Raw genomic sequence first — 17943 nt, 5'->3', positions numbered from 1 at the left:
TTCATTCAGAATCAGATTGGGAACCAGACAACTTGGCCACTTCTTGCACTACAGCCCAAGTCGACAATCAGCTGCAAAACATAGCTGAGCTTCAGGCAGTGGATGAACCAGGTAAGGATCACTGGTCTTTTTTAAGTATGTCTAAAGATATATCTGTGCACATGCCCTGCTAGATAAAGACTTTCTGTCTCCTTAGGTTCCCCTGAGCTCTCAAAGATGGCCTGTGACAGAAAAAGTAATGCAGAGTCTGACAAGCAGCAACAAAAGGTGAGAAATACCCAGATTATACTGCCCTAATCTTATATTTTGTTTTTTAGCCAGTAACTGTTTCCCAGACATAACATCATCTCCTATGCTTTGTAAGTCACCCGGAAATGATTACATTTTAGAAACAAACTATGCAAATATAATTACATAATTTGCTTTGAGACTTGCCACGGCTAAATCTGTGTTTTTCCTTTGACCCGTGCCAATTAAGAAAAGTGAAATTAGAGTCAGCTTTAATGGCCAAGTATATTTACATGTAAACTGACATATTTTCATTGCCGCATTAAGATAATAGACTTTCCATTTTTGTAGTTTGGGCTAGTTCTAAGTTACTTTAGGTGCTTTTCGACAGCAGGAACTTTCCCCAGGAACAAGGAACCTTTTGAGGAACTCGATAGCAGGAACCAGGGTCTAAATTTAGTTAAGGGTAAAAGATTTACCCCCTGAAAAGTCCCTGCTCAGGGGGTAGTACTTTCCAAAGGTCCAGGAACTTAAAGGGCGGGGCCTGCAGTGCTGATTGTTTCTGATTGGTCGAGTACTCGCAGAGTTTTATTTCACCCGCCATGTTTAAAAGATTGCAGCTGCAAGCTCACTGTTATCTTCGGGCTCCAAGATTGTTTCTAGATTTCGCTTGTCTCCTTTCCAGTGTTGATTTAAGGAATCCATTTGCAATGCGATAAAGCACGGTCAAAAACAGCACAAGTTGAATCTCCTCAATGCTAACAGGCTCACTGTGTGTTGCACAAATGATGATACCGGCCTGTTTGTTGCGTTTAATTGCGTCATCTTCGTTGTATGGCCTCATCTTTTTCTTACTGCCGCCTACTGGACTGGCGGTGTAGTGCAGTTACTTTCATTGCTTCTCCATATGTCATTGGCCTGATTTTCATAATATTTCCAGGACTTTAGGCCGCTGTGGAAACGCATACAATAATTGGCCATAGGAACCATTTAAATTCCTTGAAAGGAAGTTCCTGGAACTAAAAGTTCCTGGTACTTTTGGCTGAAAAGCACCTTTTAGTTAGTCCATGTGTCATCCCAAAAATGCTCGTATAACATATTGACAAGACAGATCTTTGTTTTGCCAGAAGTTAGAGCTTCTATGTGTATAAAATAAGCAAGTTAGAAATTATACTGATATTCTTTCTTTAATTGAATGATTGAATTTGTTCAAAGTGATTCAAGGTCCAAAGTTGTTTTTTGCATTCTTGTCTGTCTTGTGTTTTTCCTTGTCCATCCATGCCATCAAAGGAGAAAGATGATGCAGTAGAAACATGTCAGTTAGGTCTAGATAACCCATGTACATCTGACCATATGGGCTCTGACAGTGGACATAAGGAAAATGTCTTTAGAGATCAACGCAGTCCTGAGGCCAGTGATGACGTCCCATGGGAGAAGCGCTACGAGAAACTCTGGGTAGAGGTGGAGAAAAGGGACGTTAAATCCAATTTCAAGAACGTTGCTTGTGAGTTAAAAGAGAAGTTTGGGGAACTGCTTAAATCAAGGTGTCCAGCAGACAGCGATACAGAAGATGATCAGGAAAGGGTTGAATCATCTTCCAGTGATGAAGAAGAAGAAGGGGAAATAATTGTGCGCCCCGCAGCCAGAGCAAGGAGTACTGTCCTCCTCACCATACCTGAGCAGAGGGAGTCCGGACTGGAGGACTCTGTGACGGAATCAACCGACAGGTCGGCATCTGAAGACAGGATGCAGGACTGTGAGCGTCCAGCCAGTGAGAGCAGCATGTGTCAAGAGCATGATCAAATCACTGATGATCCTCGGGAGGACTGCAGGTTTCCTTCACCACAACTCACGACAGCACAGCGAGACTGCTTGGATAATGCTACCACAGTTTTAATCCATGGTCACATCATACCCACATCTGATGTTGACCGTAGCACATCTGTAAAAGATAAGGCCATGCTGGGGCAGATCCAGAAACCACATATGGATTCTATCTGGAAAGACACCGCTGCTAATCAGGATGAAGATGAGAAGAACAATCCAAGTCCGGGAGAGGATACTGAGGAATCTCGCCCTCCCTCACTATGCAGGCGGTCAGCATCCATCCCAGGTGTTTCTGATGAAGAGCTGGAGGAGGACATGGAAAGGTTTAAACTTGAGGTAGGGATGCTCAAGGTTGTCTTCCTGGATTTGGAGAAAGACAAGGCCCAACTACAGAAAGAGGTAGAGGACGGCCGCCCCTCCCACAGTCTCTTCTAGATCGCCTCTATTTCTCTTCACTTCATCCATCTGCTTAATTTCATTTCTCTTAATCAGCTCTGTCAAAGGGCCCAAACTGGCCGTACATCATGACTTCATCTTTTGTCCTTCTGTTAGATGTTCCTGTCCGTGTCTTAACATTTGTTTTATTAAGGTTTGATTTCAAGTAGAAGAGTTGCTCTTGCATGTTTATCTTGTGTTTTTGTGTGTGTTTTTAACTAACTGTAAAGACATGTAGAATTGAACTACCATTTGTTGAAGGTCACATGCACTGCACTGAAGAAAGCCTGGGTACTGACTGGCAGTTACAAATATTGGTTCAGTCTTGTATGTTCTTTAGTAGTGACTTGTTCTTGCCCATGCATGGACTTTGCATGATTTTATACATTGAATAAGTTCTGTTGTGTAAACTCTCTTTGTTTAGGTGTTGTGGTGTGATTGTATGAATAATCGCCTTCTTTTGCTTAAAAAGAAGTGCTGTTGTGATGTTATGGCAATTGTTGCTTGTCTAAGTCTTAACACATGCAGATATTATTAAGAACTGATCTCCTTGCGATAGATATATTTATTTTTTGGCCAGCCTTATAAATGTTTTAATGTCTTTTGAATGAAAGCATAGAAGAAAATATTAATTCTGTATGCTCTATCCTAGCTACACTATTTTGAGAGAACAATAGATATTGTCTCTAAAAGCTAGTAACCGATATCCGATACACCAATATTTTCCAACCCTTTTAGCCAATTGCTGATTTCGATACCCATATATTAGGCACATGTTTTTTTTCCACCTAATTGCAGAGAACGTCAAGTCTACCCTGTAGTGGAATTGATATCATGCCTACTCTTATTATCGTGGCCCCCTGGCAGATGCAGAAATAACATAATACAGTACTTTTAAAATGTACACATTCACAGGGCACTATAAGAAAAGTACTTAAATGTTAAAGGTTATGTGCCATATTTATTTGTACGTAACATTTTCTTTCAAAGCATTACGCCAAGCTTTTTTAGGGAATCGTCAAGCATTTAGGCATCATTAAAGCGTTTCTTTATCGGTGGAAAATATCGGCAGAAAAGTTACATATCTGCCGATGCCGATGTGTCATTTTCAAGCCATAATCTGCAGATACCGATAACATGCCGATAATATCATGCATCCCTGAAATTTTGTATTGTTGAGCTTATCTAGAACTAATAAAGAGCATTTGAATTTTTCTTTTGATCATAGTTTAGTTTCAGGAGCATCTGTAATACCACTGACTCTTCTAGTTTTCTCTTCTAGATTATACAAAATGTATGAGATTTTTCTCACTTCAGGTGTTGAGAATGCCGCAGCAAGACCTTCGATGCCTGCAATCGTGCATCGTTATAATTAGCTTAAAAAATACCATGGTGTTAGGTCTCCAAAGGGAGGGGTGACACTAAATTATGTATGACAAAGTGTACAAGTCCTTGCTCCAACATGCATCTTAAAAAAGGCTGGCCCAAACCTGCACAGTTAGGAATAATCTCTCATGTCCCGTTATCAAATATTTACCCCTCTTTTTTCAGGTAGTCAAAGAGACGACAAAGACGCCAATGGAAGTGCAAAAATCCAGTACTTCCTGGGATACTGCTGGAGCGGAATTGGAAGAAGTGAGTACTGCGAAACCTGAGAGCAGTCAGACTGGAGCAATTCACAAGGAACAGCAGCCTGCAGCCACCAGGAGGTATGCATGATTTTGTTTTTCTACAGTTTAAGAAAGTTCTCATTTTGACTATTGCTCTGACAATTACAGGAAAAACATCAACAAACAATTCCTACATTTAGAACTCAGATATATTATACAAGAGAAGCTGTTTGTGGTTTCAGTTAATGTGGTAAACAACACCTCCAAGGGCCCCAAAATGTAGATGTCACAAGTCATTGACTGTCAGGTTTATTGCTCTCCATAGCACCAACCGGTCACCAGTGCAATTGCACCTCCCAGTCCAGCAGACCTACAATAGCAACAAACAGGAGGGGGAATCTGTAGAGGAGACCTCACAGCAGGAGCTGGTCAGAGGGGCCCGGCGCAGCAGAGCCCCTCCGACCAACACCCATGTTAATGGAGATCCTCTCTCAGTGTTTGACGATAGCACTCTAAGTGAGGTGTCGGACGATGAAGGAAGGTATATATGCAGTATGCCACTTTCTTTTCACCTTTCTTTTACTAACCATGGAGGTTTGTTTGGACTGAAAGTAAAGAGAATCATGAAGACAATGTGTACAAAGTCAATGGAAAGAACAGTCGTAGATTTGCATTAGGGAGAGCCAATAAAAATCTCTGAAACCTGTATTAAATTGGATTAAAAAATGTAGTTCTTTACGTAATGAGCATGCAGAGAGTAGAGAATAAAAGAGAAGCATAAGAGAAACTGCTGACATTAGTAAGTTAAAAGAGCCTCTTGCTCCATTGGTGCTTAAGATGAATAAAACAAAACCAGACAGCTAGAACACCTTTGTGGTCAAATTTGCTTGAAAAAACGTTGCTTTGTGTTCAGTCTAAACAAATCGTTCCAATATTGGTGGTGGGTGATGATAAGGATGCAGTTTTTCTTTATCTTAATTCCTTTTCTTTCTACGTAGCTACTTGACTAACAGCTGCTTTTCCAAAACTAGAATAATATACTGCATTATACCATTACACTTCTAACAACTCTTCAATACAGCTTTAAAAGCTTGAGCAAAGAGACATCACTTATACAAATAACCCCTGATTTTTTTTCATCTGTTTGTTGGGCTTAGGCTGCCGACCACTGGACAACAGAAACACGAGGTAATAGTCCATCAGTAAAGAAAGTTTGAGGGCACAAAACGGAATGAAAATTTTAATTCATTTTGTTGCCATATTCAGAGCCCTGAAGAGGTGGAAATGGCAGAGGACTTTGATGAACTCACTCAGTCATCGGACACAGCCACGGACGACATTGACTCTCCTACTTCAGGCTATCGGCACGCATCTCTCCTCGTTCAGAAGCTGGACTCAGCCACTCTGGGTACTGATTTCGCTGCTTCATATTAGTTTAAAAATGTGTTATTGATTTGGCCTTTATAGGACTTTGTAACCTCATCATTAAATTTCAGTTTAATTAGAAAACAAACTGATATATTAAACTTATAAAGCTGGTAGCTGCTCATTAAGTCAATAGACCCTCACAGACTCTGCCACGTTATCTCTTACAGACTCGAGAAGCATGGTGAAGCTGCAGAACATTTTCCACGAATATGAGCGATCCATCCAAAAGGTCAGGAGTCGTCATGGGTACCTGGCAGACAAAGTGAGCCAGCTGGAAATGGAGAGGACTGAGTTAAAGAGCTCTCTGGAGGAAGTTAAAGATATTAAGTCTGCCTTGGAGCGCAACCAGTTGGAACTGCAGACTGAAGTCACAAACGTCAAGTGAGGACTACTTCCTTTTCTTTTAAATGCTTGAGTGCTTTTAACATTTCTGTATGTTGACTTGGTCTTCTCATATTTTTGTGCATCATCTCTTCTGTTTAAGTCTACATTATTGACCCTTTTTTTTGCATTTTAATTTATTAATTTGAAACATTTTTCACTTGGTGTAGGTTCCAGCTGAAACAGGAGCAGGAAAATCGGCGTAATGCCACCATGATGTACAACACTACCAGAGATAAGCTGAGGAGGACGGAGGAGCAGCATCAGTTAGAGGTCCAGGAGCGACAAAAGGTGGAGCTCACCCTCAGGAATCTGGAGCTGGAGATGAGAACACTAGTCAACAACATGAAACAGGTACTATCTCTTAAACATCCAAACTGTGCAGGAATTTTGCCATGCTCTTTTTGTTGTTTTACATATAATTGTAAGAGTAATGGATTACTGTGTTTGTTACCACCCAGCTTGAAGAGGACCACAGTGAGACCCAGAGACTGCTGGCTCAGGAGCGCAGCGCTCGGACGCTGCAGGAGAATCTGCTCAACAGTCATCTCCGTAAGCAGCAAGAGATCGAGGACGAGAGCAAAAGGAACATCAGCAAAAGCAATGAGGTTATTCTCCCCTTTTAGAACGAAGTAGTTTTGGTTCAAAAAGTTTGATCCCATTGATGTAATTTTGATTCACAGAAAATGTTTGGTACCTTTTAAAGATTTTAAATGAACATAACTTTAATGTTTTTTAACGAACATAAGGAAAAGCTGTTGACTTAAGGCAATCATAACTTTCCATATTTGTTCGTAGGCCTTGTCTCAGCTCACTGAGGCCAGTGACAGGGAGAGGGAGTTGCTGCAGCAGACTGCTACCTTACAGGAGCAGCTGACCATCCTGAGAACAGACCTTGAGCGCTCACAGGCCAACAGCAGTCTCAAAGAGAGCCACCTTTCAGAGGAGAACGAGGCCCTAAAAGAACAGCTAGAAGATGCTCGGCGAGATCTGAAACTAAACAGTGACGCTCTGACTCAAACTGTCTTCAACTGCAATAACCAGGTGACCACCCTGAAGTCTGAGCTAGCTATGACAGTGACCCGCTTGGAGAACGAGCGGCAGACTCGTGAAACACTAGAGACAGAGGTCGAGTCCACTCGTACCCGCCTGGCTGGAGCCGTAAAGGAGACAGAGCTTTGCCTGGGAGCTCACACAGACACAGAGAGAGCTCTGCTCCGGGAGAAAGAGGAACACCAACGCCTTAAAGACAGACTCACAGGTTAGTAGTGGTAGGAACGGTTGGGCAGCTTTAAGCTCAGCTCAAATTATGTGAAATACTAGGAACTAGGAGCTAGGCATGTGTTTCGTGTTTAGTTTTAGACACATTTGAAGCTTCGAGAAGTTATTTATTAAACGGGTTCACCAGCTTGGAGGAGCAGTTTGAAATTGTCGGTTAACTTCTATATAAATTAGTAAATGTGCTTTTTTCTACTATGAACATGTCCTAAAGGGGCCGTATCTCTTGATTGGATATTATCATATTTTGCATGGGTTTCACATTTTTGGGTGTTAATTGTTCATAGTGAAAAAGTGAAAACTGCATAATTCCGTGTTTTTCCAGAATTACATTTTTAAAGAGGTAGCCTCTGAAATGGGCCGTTCAGAACAGCTGCAGGTTTCTACGTAGAACTTTGCTTTCGCTGGAATCGACCAATCGTCATTCACAGTTATTCACCTCAGGCGGCCTTCTTGCACGAGCTTGTAGTCAAGACGTCATCAGATTTCAACTTACCATTCCGATAGCCGTGTTTTGTACAACTTTGGAGTGACAGTGCAGTGGAGTCGCACACATGGGGGAGGGGCTTTGCGGCCACTCCAAATACTGTCAGCCAATCGTGGCAAAGGTCTGACCTTTGAATGGCAAAATGGCTTGTGCATTTCAGGAGGAAGGAGAAAATAATTAAATGAAAATATGTGTACAATTTTTAAAACAAAACAAACATTACCAATGTGATTCAAAAACACATTAGAATAATAGAAAACTGATTGCATAGCTAAAATATGTCCCCTTTAAGGAATCATCAGGTGAAAAGGGCTTGTTCGTGGAAGCTGCCACTGACAACCAGATTTGAATCAATGTCAACTATTTCAATTGATCCAGTTGTCTTTGTATGTGTAATCCTATCTGTGTTTAAAACAACAAAGTGGCCTCCTGCTGTGTATAGACAGGCTGTGGTGGCTTATGTTTAATTGCATAAGCAGCCTTTTGTTACCTCCGCCAAGGAGGTTATTACCTCTGCAACAGAGGTTTTGTTTTCGGTGCTGTTTGTTCGCCTGTTTGTCAACAAGAAGATAGTAAAACGGCTGTTTTGCCAATTTCCATCAAACTTGGTGGAGGGATGTAGCATGAGCAGAGAGGGAACCCATCACATTTTGGAGAAGATCCGGATCAGATCAAGGTCTGCGCCCTCTTGAGTGCTGGTCTAGTTTTGTCAATGTTTTCGTCCTGCAGTGTTTTTTGCTTAACCAGAAGCTTGCTTGTAAGTCCTTTTTATATTTATGTCTAAAGGTGAAGCAGCCAGTCAACGTGAAGCAGTGAGCAGCCTGTCCCAGAAGCTGGCCAAAGCAGAGTCTCGTGCAAACAGCATGGAGAATGAAGTGCACCGGGTCACCCTGCAGCTGACGGAGAAAGGTCTTCTGTTAGAGGTCCTACAGCGGGAGAAGGACCAGGCAGCTGCACGTGTCAAAGATCTGGAGACGACTCTGCAGGCCGAGAGGGAGCTGGTCAGCCGTGCTGGAGCACGTCAAGAGGCCACACAGGAGCGGCTAGCCCAGGCCCAGAGTGAGGGAATGCTACTAAGGCAGCAGCTTGAGCAGGCCCAAAACAAAGGTGCCGCAAAGGAGCGTGCTGTGACAGATGCCCAAGAGCGCTTTGGTGATATTCTGTCCAAGCAGCGCTCTGACTGCGAAGAGAGAGTACAACTAATGGAGGAGAGAAATAAAGAGCTCACCAGTAAGGCCGCTGATCTCCGGGATCAGATCTACAAGTTAGAAGAAGAGAAGAATGAAAGAGAGGTAAGATTAGTATCCTTCAGGGTAAGAGGATTAACCCATTTCCTTCTCCAGACCCAGTTTTAGCCTTTCTTCCTCATGCCAGCTAAGGATTTCCTTTGATATCTGTCAAAACTTTGCTTTTTTTGGATTTTGTCTGAGCACAGACTAGTCTGAGGCAGCTGCAGCAGGAGCTTGCTGACTCACTCAAGAAGCTGTCAATGAGTGAAGCTTCCCTGGAGGTCAACACACGCTATCGCAGTGACTTGGAGGATGAGAAGGCTCGGCTCCTCAAAGACTTGGACAGGCTCAAAGGAAAGGTAACAGTGGGGAACAGTGCCACCGTGTGGGGACATATTCTCACCACGTCTCACGTGTGTTAGTGATTATGAAACAAACTCTTTTAAAAGTGCTCATATTACATGGCTCATTATCACCATGTTAATGAGATAGATCTGTTGGTTTACTGAACTGAGTTTTCAGTCCATTGTTAACATAGCTAATGAGGTGGCTGGTTCTCTCTGTCATGTAGCTGGAGGAAAGCCAAGACCAGTATGTGCAGGCTGAGAGACGGATTAACAGTCTGAAGAGCAGTCTGGATGACAGGGAAAAGGAACTCACCACTGTTGCTCAGAAACTGCAGGAGGCGCTGTCTACCTCATCAGCTTCTGACTCTACCATAAAACAGCTGGAGGAGGCTGTGCAAAGGTATGTGCTGTGAAACACATGCCATTCACACACAGGCCATTTGGTTGACAGATTGAAAGACTACCCAACTGATTTTACTCCCTAACACACAAAAAAATGATGTATTCACTAACACTTGCAATGTCACATTAGGCTGGAGATTGAGAACGCCCGGCTGGAAGCTGCTGCCAAGCAACAGTCCAACAAGATTGATGCACTTCAGAAAGGAGCTCAGGAAGCTGCCATGGTGAGTCCTGCAAACTTAATACAACTACCCGCAGTCAGTCACTTTACACAGGATCTCTGTGGCACAGTATTTAGATTTTTACAGTATCTCAGTACTGAGATGACTTTACATTATGAGGTTTTATTATTATATTAAGGTATCTGATCTTTTTTCAGCAATCTGACTGCTCACCTGGAGAAGGGGTTGGTATTGTGGATGTAGGCTTAGATTCTCTGTGTGGGTTTACCTCTGTTCTCCCAAATTAGGCCTGTCACTTTTGAATCAAACTTTGAACCTGGTGAAATATTAATAGTTCGAACTGTAATGACGTGATTGAATTCAAAATTGAAACACAGCAGAAAACGCTTCCCACGAACAAATTAGTAATCTGCTTACCAGAGTCCCAGAATGCTATCACATTTAAAGTAGTGTTCCTTGTATTCCAACAGATGGTGATAATACGCTGCCTGCTACAAACCATCGGCGGAAACTAACTAACCAAGCCGTTGTTAACCTTTTCTGCTTCGGCGTCACGACCGTAGTCAGAAAGCACAGTGGAGACGTATTGTTGTTCTGCTCTAGGGCCGAAGCTGTAGCTAGCTTCGGGGCTAACTCCCGTCACTTTAATACGCCAGCAGCATGCAGGAAGCAAGACACGGGAGTCACAGGCTTTATTATACTCAAACACAACCCTAACTGTACAGTGGTTCTGTTGTTTATACAGCTACTGATCACACTTTTCCCCGGTCCCCAACACTCACCTAACTCGCACACACACAATTCTGCTCACTCGCTCTACCACTCACTCTCACGCACTTAGCTCTTCCTAAAACAGAGCTACGCTTCTAGTATAAGACCGTGCTAAAGAACTGATCATCTCAACACCGACGCACTTCAGGAGCGCTGTATGTACCACTACGTACCCATCAAGCCCCCACCCTACCCCCTTATTGTGTTATATTTCATTTGAACAAATTCCATATCACGTTGAATTTGTCGAACTTCATTTTTGGGAAAAGTGACAGCCCTATCCCAAATATAATACGAATTGACTGAAATCATACTGTGTATGGATTCATAAAATAAAATGCACTCTGGATTTGTGGGCTCTTTGCACAAACTGGTAGACCAGAAAGTCAAACAAAAGAGGAAGTAATAGCTTTGATTCCTTCTTGGGTTTTCTTGGTGGCGTCTCAAAGGTGTTTTAAGCCTCTTCTTGGTCTGTGGGGTCTTTCACTCTTTTTAGTCTCAAGTTGCATGATGCATGTCACCTCTCTAGTCTTCCTCTATCCTCTCAACTGTCTAAAATAATTTTAAAAAATCAGAAGCAACACAATTAAAACTTCTTCTGAAATTTGTCTTTACAATTCTTTCTTTCTTTCTGTAGGTCAGGGGTCATTTGGAGGACTTGGTTACAAACCTCCAAAGCAGTAAGATGACTTTGGAAGACCAACTTAGTCGAGAGGTTGGTGGCATGTTTTGTTTTCATACTAGAAAATCTTTGCTCTTAGATTTCTATTTCCTACTCCCGTCTTATGTCCGTGTCTTTTTGTATGTTATTCACGCAAGACTGAGGAGGGAGTTCCTACATTTCTGAGTAGCCAGCAAAATGAAAAAAGTAGCAGATGAGGAATGTTTCAGACAAAGTTAGAAAAAAAGGAAACTTTAAACAAACAGGTCAAATGAGAAACAATGTCTAAAATATGGTAACTGTCAGTAAGTATTCACTTGTAGTTTAAAAAACAAACTTTACTATATTATATTAATAAGTTGCCTTCATCTTTATGTTTCTTAGGTCCAGAAGCAGAGCATGTTGTCTCACACAGCCAAGGACTCGCAGGCCTTGTGGGAGGAGGAGCTGAAGAGCCGCTCTAAGTTAGGTCTGCGCCTGGCGGAGCTGGAAAAGGAAAAAGGAGAACTAGGCACCCAGGTGAGGCAGAGAGGCATTCATGAGTAGGCCAGTGTTGTTTATGATGATTTTACCCGCAATACTACATAATGTGCCTAGTGTCTCAAGACATATCGGCCTGTTGCCTGTGTTCCAGATGGAAATAGAAAAGAAAAAAGCCAAGAAAGTAGCCGAGCAGAAGAAGTCTATAGACACACGGCTGGATCAGGAGATGAAGAGAAACACAGACCTTCAAAAAGAAATGTACAGGTGACTCCTAACCTCCTCCTCGCGCTCTCCTTACCCATGGCAGAACTCCCTCTGCTGTTTAGACACCACTAGGATCCAGTAGAGCGCAGTCTTTCCTGGCTTCTGTGACAGTGGTGCACCATTGTGTGTATTTTAAATATTACTTCTTTTGTGTGTTACTCTTTGACATTTAAATTTACATCCAATTTGTGTTTGCTGTTAGAGAGAGGTTATTTGTGTGTTATGTTTTATTAATAGGAACTTTTTACATTATACATATGTATTTGTTTACTCTATTTAAGGTTGCGTTCTTTATTGAAGACTGCAAAGAAGAGATTGCGGGATCAGGACGCAGGTGGAGCTGAATTTGGCTCTCCAATGAACAGTCTACGGATGGACCAAGGCAGACACAGCCAAGCTGAGGGTTCCTTTGGACGAATGAAAGAAAAGGTCTGTAACTATGATGGCTACAATTAGAGTTTGTAACTTTTTGTTTAGCTAACACTATGGCTGTGTCCTAATCCAGGGGCTGCAACCTTTGAATTCGTATTTGAAGGCCGATTGCGTCACAGCGGTGGGTCAAAGGCTGTTCCAATTCAAAGGCTCCTTCAGATGTGGCCGACAAATGGGTCCTCCTTTTCCCGGGCCACGAAGGATCTATCGGGTGCATCCTTCGTGGCCCAACGTATCCCAAGATTCATTGCGCACCAATTTGAACAAGATGGCGGACTCTTACGCAGCTGAAAAATACACTTTTTTTGTTTTCAGCTTCAATCTGATAGCTAGCATTACACATGAAACAAATTATCTTTAAAATAATAGGTTAAGTAACGTGGCGTTAGTTATGCTAGCAAGTTAGCCTGCTAGCTACCTGTTGCTAAGCAACAGGAGCGGCGTTTGGTGATGCAGGGAACAGCTGCTGATGCAAACAGGAAATCCTCTGTAGACGAGACAGTCTCATTTCACTTCTGCCTTAGCGGTCTTCGCAGGCTATGAATGGCACATCTTCCGTAGACCGCCTCCTCCAAAAGCTGCAGCCCCTGGATTGGGACACAGCTTATGTTATACCTCAGCCTTCGGACCTCAGCCTCAAACATTAACACATCTTTCATTTCTTACCAGGTGGACGATCTGCAGGTGCAGCTGGAGAGGGAAGCGTCCCGTCGCAGTCAGCTCGAGAGGGTGAACGGGGAGCTTCAGGATCAGCTGGCCTCTGTGAAAAGTTTGAACCACAGCAGTGACCAGCAGGAGAGGACTAAGAGGCAGTTGGAGGAGGAGGTGCTAGACCTGAGACGCCGCATGGAGGCAGCACAGATGGAGCAGAGCCAAGTGGAACAGTACCGTCGTGACGCAGAGGATAGGGCCCGTCAAGAGATCCAACAGAAACTGGAGCAGGTCAACCTTTTCCTACAGGTAAAAGTTGTGTTGGGTATAAAATACAAAGGACCGAACACGTGACTGACCACATGTTACTAAGCAAGTATATGATTACACAGCACCTTTTAGACAACAACAACAGAAACCAAAATATAAAGCAAACTACCTAAACATCACAAGCCTTATATAATACCTAGGATTCTATCTGTTGGTCTCCCAGTCTCAGGCAGCATCGCAAGACGCATTGGATCAGATTAAAGCAGCCAATGAGGCCAACCTGCGCTCTCAGCTGGAGCAGAAGATCCGGGAACTTGAGGGGGATCTGGGCCGGGCCCGCACCACCCACCATGACAGCCTCAACCAAAGAGAATCCACGCGCACGGAGCTGGAGCGATACCGCCAACTGTACTCAGAGGAGCTACGCGTCCGTAAGTCCCTGGCTGCCAAACTAGAAAGGTGAGTCCAGCTTGTTCTTCACACTACCAGGCTTTCTAGAGGGGATACTTTGATCAATCGGTGCTGATGGTGACAAACCTTTTCTGTGTTTTCCGCACAGGGCCAACAGTCGGCTCTCGGAAGCCAATTCGAAGTTGCTCAACGAGCGCAGCAGGTCTCTGATCACCAGCAGCATCGCAAACAGTAGCCTTGCAGGGCCCTCGCTGGACGTGGGCTCTTTGGGTTCACCTGCACACTACGGGGCCACACTCGGGCCCCTCAACAGGAGCTTCGGCCTGGGACTGTCCCTCCTCAACCCTGTGACTGAGGGACAAAACAGCAGGGTGGAGGACTACCTAGCAAAGGTCTGTACAGTCATGAACTGACACTCTCTTCACTCATGGAGTTTACAGCAGATTTTTGTCTTGTTGACTTGTTAATTTACTTTGGGTCATTTTCATTTCCATAGTGTCGTGGTGGTCAGTGTTGTTATTGTGTGACAAGTGGTGTGTTTTAACGTTATAACTGCGTTGTACATCAGATATCTCATATTGTGGAAAAATGACTGAAAAGAAAGTATGTTTAAAATTCTCTTAACATGAGAACCTTTAAAAATGTAAGTTATTTCTTCTTCTTTTTTTCCTCTTTCACATTGTTTCTTCTTCGCTCTATCTTAAGCCTTTTTTCTAACCTGTCTATTTTTCACTCTTTTAGCTTCTAGCTCAAAAGTCTGTCTCTCATCTGTCCTCTCTTCAGCCAGACTCATAACCAGGTGTGTAGATGTGTTCAGCTCAGTGTCTGATTGGCTGCTGTTCTCTTCACTCTGCTGGTGGTTTATGGCTCTGTTCACATGCAAACTGTGACGTTCAGGGTCGGCACAGTGAACAAACAGATGTTGTAGAAAGTCTTTTAGGGCGACCTAAATAGAAAATAGTGTATTCACTCAGCTTTGAAACACTTTATTGTGAATGGGTTTAAAATGTAGCACAGTTATCACATCAGTTTTCTCGAATGGAAAATCAAATTTTAAGCGACCTCTGTAGTTAACATTTACACCTAAAAACACAAGTTAAAGTTACAAAAAAAATAAAAATCCAAGAAGTGACAAATGACTTAGAGTGTCACTTTGAATTGTAAATTAACCTTGGGTTTGCATTGTGTGGTTTCTGTCTTTACTAGCTGTCTTTTTCTATCATCTAAAATATGACTGGTTGAGTAGAGATGATTGAAATAGGTTCAATTAAACTTAAAAATTAAAAAATTCACTAAAATCTTATCCTCCTGTACCAGGATCCTGTACAAACTCTTTGCATCATTTGGGGAGAAATTGAAATCAGAGGACCACACTGATTGAAAACACTGGCAGTGGCTCTGTCAAAAAGCCTGCAGAAACTCACTAAAGCAGAGCTTGCACGCTCAGCATGTCCTGCTGTGTTTTACATTTCACTCCTGATTTTCTTGATGTGTTTGTTCCACTGTTCAAATATGTGTCATAAGTGTGTTGCCATTTGCCAGTGTATGGTGTTTTGTGTTGAAATGTCTACCTTTTTTTAAAGCTTGGGTAAGCAACTTACTTTAAAAACCTTTTGTTATCATGAAATTCTCTTTTCTCATTTCCAATTCAGACTGAATGAAATGATTGAATGACTATCAGTCTGTCAATCTGCCAGTGCATTTATTGCAAGCTAAAGCTAGCGAACTAGTTGCAAATGAATGGCAGAGAAAGGTAGTTTGACATGGTTAGCGATGACATTGATACACTACTCTTCTCTCCCCAGCACTCTCTTGTTGACTTAAAATGCACCATAAGTGATGCAGGTTTATATGTTGGGAGGGAGTGTCTTTGGCATATCTTCAATTAGATACTTTCCAAATGTACTATCTCCAAAGTTGCACTCCCAGCTTTAAAATGTGTAAATATTTGTATGGCCATGTTTTTTAAATTTCTCTTAATGCTAATATTAGCACCTAATAAATCAGAACTTTAATCTAACTACAACTTTCTATTTTTGTTTGCAGATGCAGAGTGAGCTGGATAGAAACATATCAAAGGAATTAAACAATGGTAAGTTTAAGCTGTAAACTTCAACAATCATAGCTAACTCAAAAGTGTTTGATTGATTAGATTAGTGGCAGTATCTGACTGCTCACTGATGGTATCTGTTGTCTCTCTCTGGTCCTCAGCCACAGCAGAGCTGTACGTCACTTCAGCCCGGATGTCAACAGCGGGCTCTGCGTCCAGGGCGGAGCTGGACCCCGTCAGCACGGCCACGCAGCAGTACTTGGAGGTACTAAAGAAGAACAATATGATCTGAATGAAGATGTTTTATTACAGCCATAAGAATATTAAATATATTAACAAATCAAATAGATTTAATGCCACCGCTCAGACACATAAAACAAAGAAACCACCTTTGTGAGTATTTAGTCACTCTTCCTCGTCTGGAAGGAAAGCAAACATAATGCACATTGCACTTAACCACTCAGGAGCAAAGGGCATGAGTCATATATATTTTGCATTATTGATGGGTACAAATCAAGAGCCTTGAAAGTATTTGTTCATGCTTATCAATCCGTCACCATCCTTGTTTTATTTCTATTAGCCCAGTATATATATATACATATATATATATATATATATATATATATATACAGAAATGTGGTTTGGATTTCTATCTGTGAATATTGGTTTTACTCAGTTTGAATTTGTAAGTATTTGATGTATGCATCATTAACAATGTTGCCAAGATATTACATTTGGTACGTGCCATCAAATGGTGCAATGTCTGTCTTGGTTTTTCTTTTTTTAGTATTGGAGTATTGTGTGTATGTTTATTTTATTTATTCATTTTTCTATGAACATGATATACTTGAATAAGACGTGCTGGAATTCTCTCCGGCTAATGAAACAGGGTGACTACATTTGTACTGTCATGTCAGCTTTTGGTCGGCTTGCTTTTAGGGCCCGCCTGAAGTGAAAAACACTTTGTTTAGTAGTTGTTGTTTTTTTCATTATCCCTAAATACTGTAATAGAAAAGATATAGGAAGACATTTATGACGCCTGTACATTACAGAAGACTCTAACATTGTAAATAAAACTGAGAAAACTCTGAACTGAATGAACTACAAATAAAATGAACACGGTGGTTCATAAATCCATCATTAAGTTTCTGTTTAAATTCATCTATGCGTTCTTGGTAACTTCTTGCTTGTTAAACTAGATTGGGGACTCGTAATGTCTGAATTAGTTGCCAAGAAGCCTCTGTTGCACTGTCCAGTCCAAACCAATTAACTATGGAAACAGCGATCAAGGTAGCATCTCAAGCTTTAACGTAACTGCCCAAAACAATGATTTTTTTTTAAAATGTGTGCATGTGTTTAGTGTATGTTGGAAATTTAAGGCAGCTGTGATTGTGAGCGATGGAATTAGATTTTAATCCATCCAGTATCTACACATTCTATAAGTATCTACAATAGAAAAAAAACATCTACACAAACAAAAACATTAAATTCAACCTTTGGACATGGAAAAGTATTTTTTAAATATGCATTATATGACTAAGGGATAATGTATAGTGAGCAGGTTGTTGTCGCTGAATGGAACATCGACAGGGTGAGCAGGACGCTGAAGGGGTGAGACAAAATTTCCATTCACTGTCTTTAAACACCGTTGTGTCCCATACTGTGTTTAGTGTTTACTTCATGTGCCGTCTTCAGTTTTGTAGCTCTCTCTGTCGTAGCCTTCAGTTTTTTGCACCGTTTAACCTTTATTGCTTTTCCGCTGTTTTGTCTCTTTTCTGTTTTTTTCCCCTCTGTAAACAGACTGACGTCAAATCTACCGGACTTCTTTCGGCGGATTGATATGATTACAGTCTGTCCTTCGGATTGTGTGATTAGAGCCGCATCTGTAGCAACGGTCTGTTATCGAGAAATAACAGACCTCGGAATTCCGTAATTAACCAATCAGAATCAAATATTTAACACAGCCGTGTAATCAAACTGAATAAACTATAAGCAGCATTTTAAACATAAAACAAAGAATGATAAAAAAAAAAAAACTCAAAGTTGATATAACTTATTTCCGTAGTGATCCTTTCCTGCACGAGGGCGTCGATACAATAAAGCCGTGTGTGTCTCA

At 41.9% G+C, this 17943-nt stretch overlaps 1 protein-coding gene across 1 annotated transcript in view; it reads left to right on the top strand.

Annotated features, from left to right (window-relative positions):
- ankrd26 (ankyrin repeat domain containing 26) overlaps window positions 1-16945 on the top strand; it is a 28330-nt gene extending 11385 nt beyond the window's left edge. Inside the window, exons 20-43 of the mRNA XM_069686028.1 lie at window positions 10-111; window positions 197-267; window positions 1519-2454; window positions 4042-4199; window positions 4426-4641; window positions 5258-5288; window positions 5367-5508; window positions 5696-5909; window positions 6080-6263; window positions 6371-6517; window positions 6708-7170; window positions 8461-8966; window positions 9110-9262; window positions 9475-9650; window positions 9783-9876; window positions 11243-11320; window positions 11651-11785; window positions 11901-12013; window positions 12295-12442; window positions 13115-13405; window positions 13590-13825; window positions 13926-14169; window positions 15824-15869; window positions 15989-16945. Coding sequence (XP_069542129.1) covers window positions 10-111; window positions 197-267; window positions 1519-2454; window positions 4042-4199; window positions 4426-4641; window positions 5258-5288; window positions 5367-5508; window positions 5696-5909; window positions 6080-6263; window positions 6371-6517; window positions 6708-7170; window positions 8461-8966; window positions 9110-9262; window positions 9475-9650; window positions 9783-9876; window positions 11243-11320; window positions 11651-11785; window positions 11901-12013; window positions 12295-12442; window positions 13115-13405; window positions 13590-13825; window positions 13926-14169; window positions 15824-15869; window positions 15989-16119 — 5015 coding nt within the window. The 3' untranslated portion in view covers window positions 16120-16945. The remainder of the gene's footprint in view (window positions 1-9; window positions 112-196; window positions 268-1518; window positions 2455-4041; window positions 4200-4425; window positions 4642-5257; window positions 5289-5366; window positions 5509-5695; window positions 5910-6079; window positions 6264-6370; window positions 6518-6707; window positions 7171-8460; window positions 8967-9109; window positions 9263-9474; window positions 9651-9782; window positions 9877-11242; window positions 11321-11650; window positions 11786-11900; window positions 12014-12294; window positions 12443-13114; window positions 13406-13589; window positions 13826-13925; window positions 14170-15823; window positions 15870-15988) is intronic.
- Window positions 16946-17943: the final 998 nt, after the last annotated feature.

This window comes from Semicossyphus pulcher, unplaced genomic scaffold, assembly GCF_022749685.1.
Source record: "Semicossyphus pulcher isolate SPU_LCO1_2020_fin unplaced genomic scaffold, fSemPul1.0.p SCAF_8, whole genome shotgun sequence".
Taxonomy (NCBI): Eukaryota; Metazoa; Chordata; class Actinopteri; order Labriformes; family Labridae; genus Semicossyphus; species Semicossyphus pulcher.
The sequence above is the reverse complement of the archived record's forward strand: the minus strand, read 5'-3'. Positions and strand labels throughout refer to the sequence as shown.